Source organism: Rhodnius prolixus, unplaced genomic scaffold, assembly GCF_049639745.1.
Source record: "Rhodnius prolixus isolate KJV_2025 unplaced genomic scaffold, Rpr scaffold_3, whole genome shotgun sequence".
Lineage (NCBI taxonomy): Eukaryota > Metazoa > Arthropoda > Insecta > Hemiptera > Reduviidae > Rhodnius > Rhodnius prolixus.
This window is the reverse complement of record NW_027411603.1, coordinates 25,315,573-25,329,280: the sequence shown is the minus strand read 5'-3', so window position 1 is coordinate 25,329,280 and position 13,708 is coordinate 25,315,573. Positions and strand designations below refer to the sequence as shown.

The 13,708-nt window shown below is 35.9% G+C and overlaps 1 protein-coding gene across 4 annotated transcripts in view; it reads right to left on the bottom strand.

Moving 5' to 3' along the window:
* LOC141453154 (homeotic protein antennapedia-like) overlaps positions 1 to 13,708 on the bottom strand; it is a 1,160,806-nt gene that overhangs the window by 17,322 nt on the left and 1,129,776 nt on the right. For all 4 annotated transcript variants that reach the window (XM_074125977.1, XM_074125975.1, XM_074125978.1 and 1 more), the window contains one exon: positions 7,718 to 8,558. In XM_074125977.1, coding sequence (XP_073982078.1) covers positions 7,718 to 8,444 — 727 coding nt within the window. In that variant the 5' untranslated portion in view covers positions 8,445 to 8,558. The remainder of the gene's footprint in view (positions 1 to 7,717; positions 8,559 to 13,708) is intronic.

The following is a 13,708-nucleotide window of genomic DNA, read 5'->3' as shown; positions in this document are numbered from 1 at the left end:
CAACGCAAAAAAAAAATTGTAATGTGTAAATAGCATAAAATCTTGAAGATGACCTAGTAATCAGGTCGAATGCTCGGCAAAAATAATGACTAAAATTGGCATTATCCTTTTCTTCCTTCTGGATTTAATAAATCAGTCACCGAAAACAATTAATTCATTTGGGTATATTATTTTCCTACTTAAATAAATACCCAAAGCATTTGTGATCAATTGCAATTTTACTTTAAGCAGAATTTTGTTATTAATACTGGAAACTGCTTTTCTGTAAGACTGTACAATGAACTGAGCTATGATTTAGGAGAAAATAAATTTATGAACAATAAGTTCTCTCTATATCAGATCTCCTGGATTATTAAAGCGAGAGGCGAACTTATGTACCTTAATTATAGATTTCTTTAGAGATGATGAAGGTTCCCTCTGTTCTTTGTGCGATATGTCCTTGCCACAGAATACTTATCATTTTCTCGCTGAGTGTCCGGTACTTAAAGAGTTACGCATTCGCTTTTTTGAAAAGGAGAGTCTCACAAAAGAGCAGCTAATAACATATCTAAATGGTAATCCAAAAGTGGAAACCAATTATAAATTTTTGTAAATACGCTTGGAATTTCCGACATAATTACCTAATTCAATCAGAAAACTATTCTCAGAGAACCATCTTATAATGGGTCAATTCAACATAATTTACGGTTTCAACTCTCTTACAATATTCAATATACTCTAAATTTTTTTGTTAAAATGTGACTACAAAAAATTGGCCTTGTTAAAATTGGCTGTTAAAGTACAATATTAGAAACCATTAATTTGCTAAGTAAAAATTTTTTTTAGGCGATTATGAAAGATGGATTTCTGAATTGAAGACTGCAAAATGATGGTGGATCTTGGAATTGTACATTTGAAACGTTATTTACAAGAAGGCTAACCAGGGTAGGTAACTTTATCTCAGAGAACTGAGTATTTAGCAGAAAATGTTTTATTAGACTCTTAATTATTGAGTTGCAGAAAATCGTAGAGTAAAAAGTAAAGTAATAAGGTAATCGCCTAGTTTTTTAGGCAAAGCTTAACGTCCAACTACTAATTAGGTGCTGTGGACGAAGTGGAAGCTCATACTAACCTAACAAATAACCTATTCCTAAGTAATAACAAGTAGCTACACACGGGATTCGGACTATGGATTTCCTACTTACAAATCCACCCTTCATAATCACTTCATCAACAATCAACGTCCTGATAGCAAAGAGGGAGGGAATATGGATTCATCGAATGAAATCTTAGCGTATGCATGCTAAACTTGACTGAAAGACCAGGGTCTTGAACTGCTTATGCTAGTTACCTTTGTTTTCAATAAAGAATGATTGTTATTTATATCATACGTTTGGCATTCAAGTAAATATCAAATAAATTTCATTCAGAATTCATTAAAATAAAGAAAAAAGATACAATTATAGAAGAGAAATAACTACGATGAAGGGACATTATTAACTAGCAGAACTCTAAGGTTTTTTACTGCATAAAGCACTGGTGTATTTATTTATGTATGCAGAGAGGGCAGTGTGTCAGCAGACAACGTGTAAAGCTTACGGTGAGATAGCAGCTAGTTTCACTCTTAAAAACCATAAATTCAACGGGCGGTGCACACATGGAGTACACTACCTTACTGTGGGACTGTCAGAAGTAAATGCAGACGCTACTCTTACCCACGTGACTACAGTTGGGGGGCAGAGAGAGATTGTGAACTAGGGTGGGGATGGGTTAGTAGTGTGGAGGGGGATGCAAGCTCAACAAGTAGTACTGGTGGAGGGGAGTACGTTCTGGCTGGTACAGGTGGCAAATACATCAATTACTACAAAGCACAACTTTAGCCAACTACTTTCTGGTATTTTATTACAGTATTCTGGATTAAATGCCCCTTTTAACTTATTAGGGCTCAATTATATGCCCATTATCTGGCCTAATAAAAATTTTTAAAAACATTGAAATTGGTCCACATATGAAGTTTTGACATTTCATTGGTTAATGAGGTGTTTTGATAATTTTATTAAACAAAGTTTATATTATCATTAGCCCAATACTTTTTTATAATTTTCTACTATAGATTGCTCACAAAATCACGTCTCTTTTGATGTAAAATCCAATTGATCATTATCTATCCAGATTATTTACATCACTTCTCACGCACTGCACCTTCATCTCATTAATTTGGGACTAAAGCTTAACTTTATTCACATTTATTTCATACCACTTCATGCCACTTAGAATCTTCATCGGTTTTGAATTTAATTTAAGTTAATTTAAAACACACAGATATCTGAGGCACCCGGAGCTATTTTCAGAACCCTGCAGGCCCCTGTACAGTGTTCTCTCGTTACAAATAACAGAGATAATCAACGAACAGTGAGCAGTTACAAGTTTTAAGGATGAGAAAATTAAAGATCCGAAAACTGGATTCGAATCCGGAATTCCAGCATGAGAATCCAGCTGGCTAACCACTCAGTTGATTTCACACGTTGAAACATGCATGTAGTCTACATTCCTGGCAGGATCAATCAGTTTGGTGAAGAGTATTTGACTTCTGAACCGTTATTTGACAGCTGAATCAATATTTGTGTCAGTAAGTATAATGTGAGACGGAAACTTAATTGAAATCAAATTCTCTACAACAAATAAATTGATCAAGCTCAGTTAATGGATGTAAGTCAAAAACCTATCAGGAATGTGGGAAAAAAATTCATGCTACGACGAGCGAAATCAGCGTTGTTTAATTCAGCACTGCGGACATAAGCACATTTTCAATATTGAATAGAATACTTAGTTCAAAATGAACTGTCAACATTTTTAATGAGCAATTAATGACAAGAATCAGTTTATTTTCCGTTAATATTTCACGATCGTAATTCATTTATTTATTCATAAACATAAATTTTACTCAGTCGAAGAATTGTGTTACTCTAATGCAGTGATAGGCAAACGTTTTTAGGAGCGGGCCAAAAACTGAAATGAGAAATTTTGAGGGGCCTTAATAATTTTTTTATTTAAAAAATGTGGTAAGTAGGACATTTTTATAATATTAAAATTAAACTAATGCGATGTATGAAGCTGCGAGTAGTTGGCTGTAATTTGGTTCAAATTTGGACGTAATATTCTTAAGATTGAACTGAGGTGTTCAATAGTCATTCTATTTCTGAACACAGCTTTTTCTAAGTTTCATTATTGGAAAAAGCTGCCCACAGACATAAGAAGATGCAAACATAGCACAAATACTCTGAACATGATGATATAATAAATTTGTAAAACTGGATGACGACAAGCCCTTGTAGAACTATAATTTTGGAACATTTAGAAATAATTGTTTGAGATTATTATTAAATTGGAGTTCAAATTAATTCAAGCTGCAGGTAAGGTTTCACCAATTCACTGTTTAAATTCGCAACATTACCCCAATTTTTCAACTAGTATTCTTGAATTATTATTATGAATACTTGTTATTTTTAATTATTAGTATAAAATATGTGACGGGCCGGATTGAACCTTTCACTGGGCCGTAGTTTGCCCTAACTGCTCTATTACATTGATGGCATACATCTATTGAGTTGAGTACATGCTAAGAGATTATTTATTACCTAATAAACAATAAAAGAAATAAAATATTAAATTAAAATAGCTTTTTATATTTATATTTAATAGAAATTATTAAATTTCATGAAAATCAATCACCGTAGGGCGAGCTTTAAGGGCTGACAAAAGGGAAAAGGTCCAGGAAGCCAACTACTTTTACTTATAATAGGGATATAACTGTTTGTTATCTCTGGAATAGTTTTTTTTTTTTTTTGTATCAGTGTTTGCACTATTAACCAATCAACAACTTGTATTTGGTTTTTAGCAATATCTGGCCTTTAGGTTTTTAAATACTGTAATTTTTAATAAATTCTACCGAAGAAGAATACACGTAGATATTATTTGAGAATATTATCTCCTTAAAATAGAGGGAAACAATGAAATATCTTGTGATCTCATTAAAAAACTTTTCCCTTTCTTTTTTGTAATTAGGGTAAACCGTAACTATGTGTTCAAAATCCTCCGTCTCATTACATCTTCTACAAAGAGAAGAGGCCAATTTACCTATTCTAAACAAATATGACCTACAAATACCATGTTAATAAATAGTTAGAATTTCGAACATATCCCCATTTCAATGTAAAATAAAGTGATTCTAGTTAAATTAGAGAGCTATGCTCGCAATTTTAGCAGGTAAAGAATGAAGCTATATAGGAAACACTAAAGATAATTGTATGTCTGAATGGCAGCGAGAAGGTCGGTAGGTACTGGAAGAAGAAGAACCGAGAAGAAGGTGCAGTAATACTAATGGGTTGCGTAACAGTAAATCAAGAGTCCCTTGACAAGGCACCCTTGTACTTTGGGTTACAAGCTAGCCTTGCCCAGTTTGTGTGTGTGTGTGTGTGTGTGTGTGTGTGTGTGTGTGTGTGTGTGTGTATGGGTTTGCCAAGTTTAGAAAGAAGAACGGACTAAAGTGGGTAAGATTTTCTTTTTCTTTGAAAAGAAAGTGGCAAAAGAGGAAGACAAAGTTTGGCCCGGTCATCCCTCTTCAGAAAGAGCCACCGAATAACTTTATTTCTTTTTTTTTTTTACCCTCGAATTCTTTTCTACTTTCTTGTAAAACTCTCCCACTATGAAGAGAATTTGCAGGAAGAATCGCCGCCCTCCTGCCCTTTTTTTTTTTGCAGCGGTGTTCTGAGACTTTGTAAGCACTTTCTCTGGCAAGGGCCAAAGCGATGCCCTTTCATCAGACTTTTTTTAAAAAAAATATTTTCATAACCATTAAAAACTACAATCTCTGGAGAACACTCCGCCCAATCCTCTACTCGCATGTCACACATCTAACAATGGGAACTCATTTCTCCCTCTGTATTATACATACGTATTAAAAAAGGATACAAATAGTGGTGGGGGTTTTAACTGTAAACGATTATTTCTTCTTTTTTCTATCCTTCCACAGGCCCAGGATTGAGGGAGCTACAGAACTGATTTATAGTCGATAGAGATGTTAGTTCGGTTGGGTTAAAAATTAGTGGGCGGTCAGAATTTTTTACGAAGAACGAAGGGTTAGGGTTGCTACGGTGCCCGTTTATATGCATTTCAAATTAGTATTGTAATATGAATAAAAAATAGAATAGAGAATAATAATATTATTATTAATAATAAAAGAACTTTTGTTTCTTTTGTGACAAAGTACAGGCGTAGAAGTATAGCTGACGTAAACAAATTGAGATCATGGCTATAACTAAACAACTCTATTTGGGCGATAATCTACAGCAGTACTTTCCCTAAGTTCTGTAAGTGGAAGTTCCGCCTTCTATCAACTATCTGAATTTTATTTTCCGGAACTTGGAGGTTATACTAAAAAGAAATTTGGTATCAATAATATGATAATAAATTACAATAAGTATAAAATAGAAGGAAACGTGACATTAAAGCACCCCAGAACTTTACTAAAAGCAATGCTTTCTGACAAAAGTTTTCAAATTAAAGTGATAGGCCTCTAAATTCTTAAATAGGCCCTTCTGCGGTTCATGCCTTGAACCGTGGATACGCCAGAAGTTACTTGCAAGGAAATATTTTTATTTAGATGTGTTACTGATTTCGATGAATGCAATGGAATGTACCAAAAGAAAGAGAGTAAAGTGATGCCTATTTTTTTTTGGCGGATTTTACGTCCAATTACCAAATTAGGTGTTGTGGTACGAAGGGGTATGAGCAACATAAATGTTTAATGTAACCATAAAATAAATTCCAAGGCCTAAACTGGGAATCGATTCCAGTGCCACAATACAGTCGAGCCTCCCATAAAGAACACTTTCACTAGCGACCACCTCTATTTACGGACAGTTTTTGAATTTCCCCGTTTTACCCCTAAACACTTTCTGTATAAAAGAACTTCCGTCTAACGGACACTCTTCATAGCGACCGCGGACATTGATTTTGGGGAACGGATTATATGTTTCACCTCCCACCAACGACCACCTTATTATTAAAAGTTCGTTTGACGCGGTGATCAAAATAATTATCCCCTCTCAAGTTTTTATTTTTTTCTGGTTTTCCCTAAAGTTTCCTATATCAGCTCCATACATCTGGTACCATTTTAACCATTTTTCAATATAACTTTGGACGAACAATATTATTTTTTCCGATATCAAACGTAAGTGGTTAACTCTAGAAGAGAAAATAAATGTGTTGGAAGATTTTGCAAAAACCAAATCGGATAATTAAGAAAAATGTGATGCATATCATATAGCTAAATAATTATGCAACTATTTACGTTTTTAAATCTATTAATACTCGTAATAAACAATTTTTAAATAGATGTTTGGAAAAACCCCATATTTTTTCATTATGAAACTTGCCTACCTCCTTCTAACGACCACCTCCAAACAGCGGCCACTTTGCTTTCCCCGCCAGTGTCCGTTATTGAGAGGTTCGACAGTACATATTAATTTTGCGAGCCTCGCATGTAACCTGCGGAAAATTGTCAGTGCCGTTTTCGAGTTGTAAAGTCGATTTAGTAACTTTGATATAATCTGTTATCTAATAATTTTCAATTAATATTAATTTAATACAATTTCATTAAAAGTTCAATTTAATTTAATTTCAATAATTTATATCTTACAATTGACTGTTTTTGTCCAAAAAGGCAACATTCTGGCCTCATCATGGTTTTCTGCGATTTTCCATTAAAAGGGTCCAAGAATTATTGATTATTAGATTTATATAAAATCTTAAGATCGTTAAAGACCTAAAATGGAGCAACCATAATCTGATTTTGATTAAAAGGACTGGATTTTTGTTTGTAATTTGAAAGTTTGGTTGATCACCACAGATAAAGTCGTTAGGTCCAGATCGATTACAGAACGATGTTGTATAGATATTAGTTTGAGTTCTATTTGTGGTCATTCTGATTGCCTCTCTGTTAGTCATAGTATTAAATTGTTCCGAAGGTTTAGTTCGTCTTTTTTGTGTAGTTAGTAAGCAGCTTATGTGAGATATGAAAACTTTTAGTTGGGATTGAATCCTCCAACGTCTCGTTGGGAATACAAATACTAACTCCAGAACGGAAAATAATATTGAGCGAGGCACAGATTCTTAAAGTTCAGGAAGTATGTAAAGAGGACTAGAAATGGCTTCGAAAGATATAAGCAATTCTAGGTGGTTAGCAAAAAGACAATCTGAAAACCATTACATACTTCATATTAGGAGATGAATTCGTCAAACTTAGGTAATTCATGAAGTTAAGAAACAGGGCGCTATAAACCATAAACTTGAAGGAAAATAACCTAAGCCCAGGTAGGGAATCGAACTCGGTACGCCGTAAATCTTAGCTCTGCTGTCGTCGCCACTAACTGATCAGCTATTGTGACGCATATTTCTGGATCATTCATGAAAAAGTTAAGAGCATTTTCTCTAAAAGTAAGTTGAAAAACAACAATTTTACTGCACTTACTAAAGATCGCCAGGCTAAATTTTCCGGATATTGCGTTAATAATATATTGCTTTTAGAACTGAATTTCGAAAATTTAAATATTTAATTATTCAAGGAAGTATTATTAAAATCGGGTAGATTTCAGATCTGATGAAGTTGTTCAATTTAGAAATGGATTTTTTGTTTTGTTTGAAGTAAAACTAAGATGGGAATTAAATGGGCACTTACCGAACTGACTTCTCATCCAGGGATACAGTGGACTGGGCAGGTTGCTGTTGTTATTGTTGTTGTTCTGTGCAGCCTGTTGGTTGGGCGGCGGTTGCTGGACCACCTGTTGCTGCGGGTGGTGCGCGGGCGCCTGAGGAGGCGGCTGGCTGTTGTACATCATGTGTTGCTGGTTTGGCGGCGGAGGCTGTGCGGATTGCGCGTTCTGAGCGTGGTGTTGGTGCGGCGCCATATGGTGCTGCTGGTGCCCCGGATGGCCAGGCGGATGGTGACTCATCTCCATTTCCGGTGGACTTTCAGGCCCGCCAATGCCATTGCCCACGGCCGCTTGCAGTTTGCACGAAGCGTAGACTACGGGTGTTTGGTGGCCATTCGCTTGGTTCATATGACCACCTCCGCCGCCACCGCCGCCTCCGGCCATGGAGCCTGGCGAATCGGCTCGGTAGTCCATATTTTGGTAGTAACCAGCCGCCCGAATATCCATCCTATCATAAGGTGGAAACCTTGGGTATGGCATACCTTGAGGTGGTTGTCCAGCCGTTGGTGGGCCACCATAGTGATGAGGTGGTATACCCTGCCGAAGGACCGTTGGATCGCAGGCTGTGGGATCCTCGTTTCCTTGCGGTACAACGGCTGCCCCATAATGGTGTTGTTGGTGCGGATGTTCCGCCGACACTACTCCTCCGTTCCTTAGATCTGGCATGTATGAGTTGGCAAAGTAAGAACTCATTGTCTCTCTGCTACACTCTCTCACTGGTCACTCTGCGCCCAACTCACTAACACTTACACATGACACTTTGTCCGCGCGCACGCCTCAACCGATATTCTTCTCCTAGTTCCGCCCCTGAAACAAATACAAATCTATTAAAGGTTTTTGTTATCAATTTAACACAGCCTACAATTAGATATAATACTAATCAGAATATGAGTTTCACACTATGCAGTCTGATATCAGAACTGATCCAGAATCATGAAGAAGCAAACACTAAGAAATCTACCACCGTCGGCTTTCATCTGATGTGGAGTCATACATCCGACTGTAGTGATCGAAACTGTATTTTTGTGGGGGCAGCTGCACCCAAAAGTTCCAGCAGTTGGACGGATTTATCACCGTGTAACAGTGTGTCAATAGAGTGTATCGCGCGGCATCTGTCACTTAGCCCTCTGGCCTCCTTTATATTCTTGCATTCAACAGCCAACCGAGTTAGGTACTATGTACACAAAGAGGTGTGACATGGCACGCTTGTTTCTATACTGATTGACTTTTCAAGCTAACCTAAAGCTAGCCCGACTAGGGTTGATTTTTACATGTGTTCTGTTATGGAGACAACCATTTACTATTGGAAAGTTTTAAGTTTTGAAAAGAAAGGGAAATAGGAGGATCTGAAGGAATGTATTAGGTATACATAGAGTATGTTCCTCATTACTGGATGCTGGGATGACAGTGAAAAGTCACTCGTCATATTTTGCTATCGGAGGAAGGAAGTGCAGATGAAAGGTAAAGGAAACCGATACGAAGAGGGAGGAAAGAGCTGTGAGAGAAGGGAGAATATAAGGGGCCCCAGAGGTCACCAAGTAGCCTGGAGCTGTGGACTAATGACTGAAACTCTAACTTAATTATCGGCCATTCATGGCTGCCGCTTAATGAACGTCCAGCTACAAATATATTTTCTATTTTCACCTTAAATCTCTTAAACAAGAGCGTAAAACTTAATAAAAGAAGCAATGTTTAATTTGTCTATTAATAAGTTTAAAATTTTTCAAAAGTAAAGTAAAGCCTATTTTTCAGGAGTGATTTAACATCTATTAAATTGGATATCATGGACGGAGGCAGAAGTAATTTTACTTTAATATTAAAAATGTTTTAAAAATAAAAAAGTATCAAAATGCGGGATTCGAACTATCTACCAGCGACCAATCTACGCTTTAACCACTAAACAGACGACCGCCCTATTTTTGTGTATTACTATTATTTTTTTTATTTATTTCTACGGCCATCTGGAGCTTTTTTCAATGCACTGCGTCTATAAAAGTGTTTTCTTCTTTACAAGCCTAGGAAGAGAGAATCTAAGGGCCAGCAGCTGGATTTGAACAAGGGATCTCCAGTAAGCTAAACACTTAGCTAATCCCTTTGCTTCTTTTTTATTTTTTATTAGAGTCTTATATAAAAGACACACTTGGTCAAGACCATCTGCGAGGTTGTTGGTTACAAATACCAAAACAATATACAGGGTGACCAAAGTTATATGCTCCACCCACTTTTTTTTTAAACGGCGGGAAATTTCGAAAAAATAAAAAACACGTATTTAATCATTTTTAGTCTAGTTTATTTTCAGTGATTAACCCATTTTTTTAAACCCCTGTATCTCGAGATACAGCATCCAACTTTTGTTTTTCAAATGGAACGTTATATTTTTTGTTGCATATTTTTGTAGTATTTGAGCTCCTAAAAACAACAAAAAATTTTTTTTTGAAATCGGTTAGGTTTTTCAAAAGTTATGGTAATTTAAAATATGAAAAACAAAGTTCAGTTTACTGTCAAAATTACGTTATTTTTTTTAAAGTATCTGTTCAAACTGGGCACAACCAACGGATAGACAAGCCAAAACTCTGGACTCCCACACTTTGCTTGTAGCAGCACTTATGGGGGCAAAATCAAGATCTAGCCAGGCTAGAGTAATTCGACGTTCAGATTGTTTTTTCTACAAACGTTTGGTGAGGAGTTTTAGGAAATCAACTAATCGGCCCATACTTCTACAGAGAGAACTTAACTGGTGAAAGGTATCCAAATTTTTTTTCAGAGACATTTTGCCAGTTCTGCTTGAATATGTTCATCTACAACGTCGGCTAGATATGTATTTTCAACAAGATGGTTGCCCGGCACATAATGCGAGAGTTGTTCGAGGTTACCTCGACAGAAATTTCCAAAAAATAACGTAATTTTGACAGTAAACTGTCTGTTTTTCATACTTTTAAATTACCATAACTTTTGTAAAACCTAACCGATTTCAAAAAAAAATTTTTTGTTGTTTTTAGGAGCTCAAATACTACAAAAATATGCAACAAAAAATATAACGTTCCATTTGAAAAACAAAAGTTGGATGCTGTATCTCGAGATACAAGGGTTTAAAAAAATGGGCCAATCACTGAAAATAAACTAGACTAAAAATGATTAAATACGTGTTTTTTATTTTTTCGAAATTTCCCTCCGTTTAAAAAAAAAGTGGGTGGAGCATATAACTCTGGTCACCCTGTATATATGTTATCTAAAATAATGTTTATATCAAAATTCTTTGAACAGAAAATAGCGGAGAGGGGGCAGGGGGCACCTTTGTACAGTTTTAATTTCTCGCCAAATATTTAAAATATTTATGATTGGTAATTTTCTCCATATGTTGTGGTAGACCTGTTGTATAATTGACAGAGTTTCCCTTCGTTTTCATTGTTTTTTAAGTCAGAATTGAGGAATATTTTATTTTGTAAGGTGGAAGTAAAATTTTTGGTGCAGCTTTGGAAGTGCATTGTGAAGATTGTAGTGGACAAGGTGTAAGTATTGTTAGTCCATATTAACATTTGGAATTCGTATTTTTAAATCCAGTATTTACAAAAGTCTATTTGCTTGCAAAAAGTGTTGGATATTTTATTTTCTTTTATGGAAGGATAGGGGGCACACATTTCAACATCTCAGTTAAAATGTGCCCTACCGACCTGCAAGTTTGTGACTTTTTTTTTGTTTAATCGCAGAGAAGGGGAAAGTGGTCCGAATCTACATAAAGAAGCGCAACAAACCGAATATTTTGTTCAAACTTCCTAAACCCATCAAACTTCAAAGTGTTTTAAAAGAGAAAGTAATGTAGTAGTGAGAGAAATAACTGATAGAAGGTAGATCCAGAGTAAAGTAATATCATTTCTTTCTATTTTATATTGGGTTGAAAGCTACCCAAAGTGGGGCAGATATTAACATTTGACAAAACATTTTTAAATTAAAAAAATATAGATATGTACGTAAAGTACCAACTGTTTATTGATATAGATCTGTTGAGAAGACTTGAAAGTTGTAGAAAACAAAATAAAAAGGTCCAATAATACGATTCTGTGCACTCTGTAACAGAAAATGTAAATTCTGTTCAAATGTGCCACCCTCTCCCAAACTCTTATTCAAAAACATTCTTATTTATTACATATATCAAGAAAACATTTTTTAATTATTTAAAAAGTTAGTTGTTCTTTTTTTTAAACTATTACTAGCAAATTTGTGATAGTTGTTGCAATATGAATTAAATTTGTGAAGTCGTAACCTTGTTCTCAGTAGGCTTATAGTCTGAAGGGAACATCCTTCCCTAAATCTACCTTACACCTAATTTAACTGAAAAAAATAGCGCAACTAGAAGTTGTAGATTTACGTGTTCGTAGTATAAATTGCGCTTACGTTGATTATTTTGTTTGTAACATTTGATATAAAAAAAAATAGGTGTCTGGTGTAAACTCTCTCATAATTTTTTTTTTCGAAATGCTAAGGTATCATGGTGGTATCGATTCAAAATATCGAATTTTGACTTTCTACAACTTTTTTGGTATTTTTATGCAGCAAAGAAGCACACTTTTGAAGAGAGAAAGAGAAAGTCCAAATTGTAAAACCAAAATTGGTATTATACACCTTCGCAATACCTTCTTTAATTTATAGATTGTGTGTGTAGTCTGTAATTAATTCTAAGAGGTTTTTCTTTATTTAGTAACCTAAATGAAGGGAAATTTTGTAAACCTTTTTCAATACAACTGATTTTAGGGAGTTCTGAATCAGTCGTCCGACTGATGTTTCGTACTTCATCTAGAATTAAACCGACGTACGACTGGTACACAATCATGGTGCCATTTGCCTTCAGATAACCTTCCTTCTTGAAACCATCATTCAACATTTACGAGGGTCGTTTGAAAAGTCCGTGCAAAGTCAGAGAGATAGCACTACTGGCGCGTATCGAGGTTATGTTTAGTTAGTAGCATCTCTTGGAAGAACACACACCAAGTTTCAGCCAGATCAGTCTATTTCTTTGTGTTTGGCATTCGTTTGAATCTAGGAAGTCGAGTGATTTTCAAAAAATGGACGATAAAGAATTTCGTGTGTTGATTAAACACTACTTTATGAAAGGCAAAACGCCTCAAGAGACTAAAGAGAAGCTTGATAAACATTATGGTGACTCTGCACCTTCGATTAGAACAGTTTATAAGTGATTTCAAAATTTTCGGAGTGGTCATATGGGCACAAGTGACGCTGAACGTTCTGGACGCCCTGTTGAGGTTACTACTCCAGAAATCATTGATAAAATCCATGATAAGGTGATGAATGACAGAAGAGTGAAGGTGCGTGAGATTGCTAGTGCTGTGGGCATCTCGAATGAACGGGTACATAATATTTTGCATCAACATTTGGACATGACAAAGCTATCACTGCACTCCTGAGACCAAAGAACAATCTAAACAATGGGTTACAAAGGGGGAATCTGCGCCAAAAAAGGCGAAGACCGTTCCTTCGGCCGGAAAGATTATGGCGACTGTCTTTTGGGATTCGCAAGGAATAATCCTCACCGACTATCTGGAAAAGGGTAAAACTATTACAGGTGCATATTATTCATCATTATTGGACCGTTTGAAAACCGAGCTGCAAGAAAAACGCCCACGATTGGCCCACAAAAAAGTCCTTTTCCATCACGACAACGCACCAGCTCACACCTCAGCAGTTGTGGTCGCAAAATTAATGGAAATAGGGTTCCAACTCGTTTCACATCCCCCCTATTCTCCAGACTTGGCTCCCTCGGGCTACTATTTGTTCCCCAATATGAAGAAATGGCTAGCGGGAAAAAGATTTTATTCAAACGAGGAGGTGATTGCAGAAACGAATGGCTATTTTTCAGACTTGGACAAATCCTATTATTCGGAAGGGATCAACAAACTAGAGCAGCGTTGGACGAAGTGTATAAGCCTAAAAGGAGACTATGT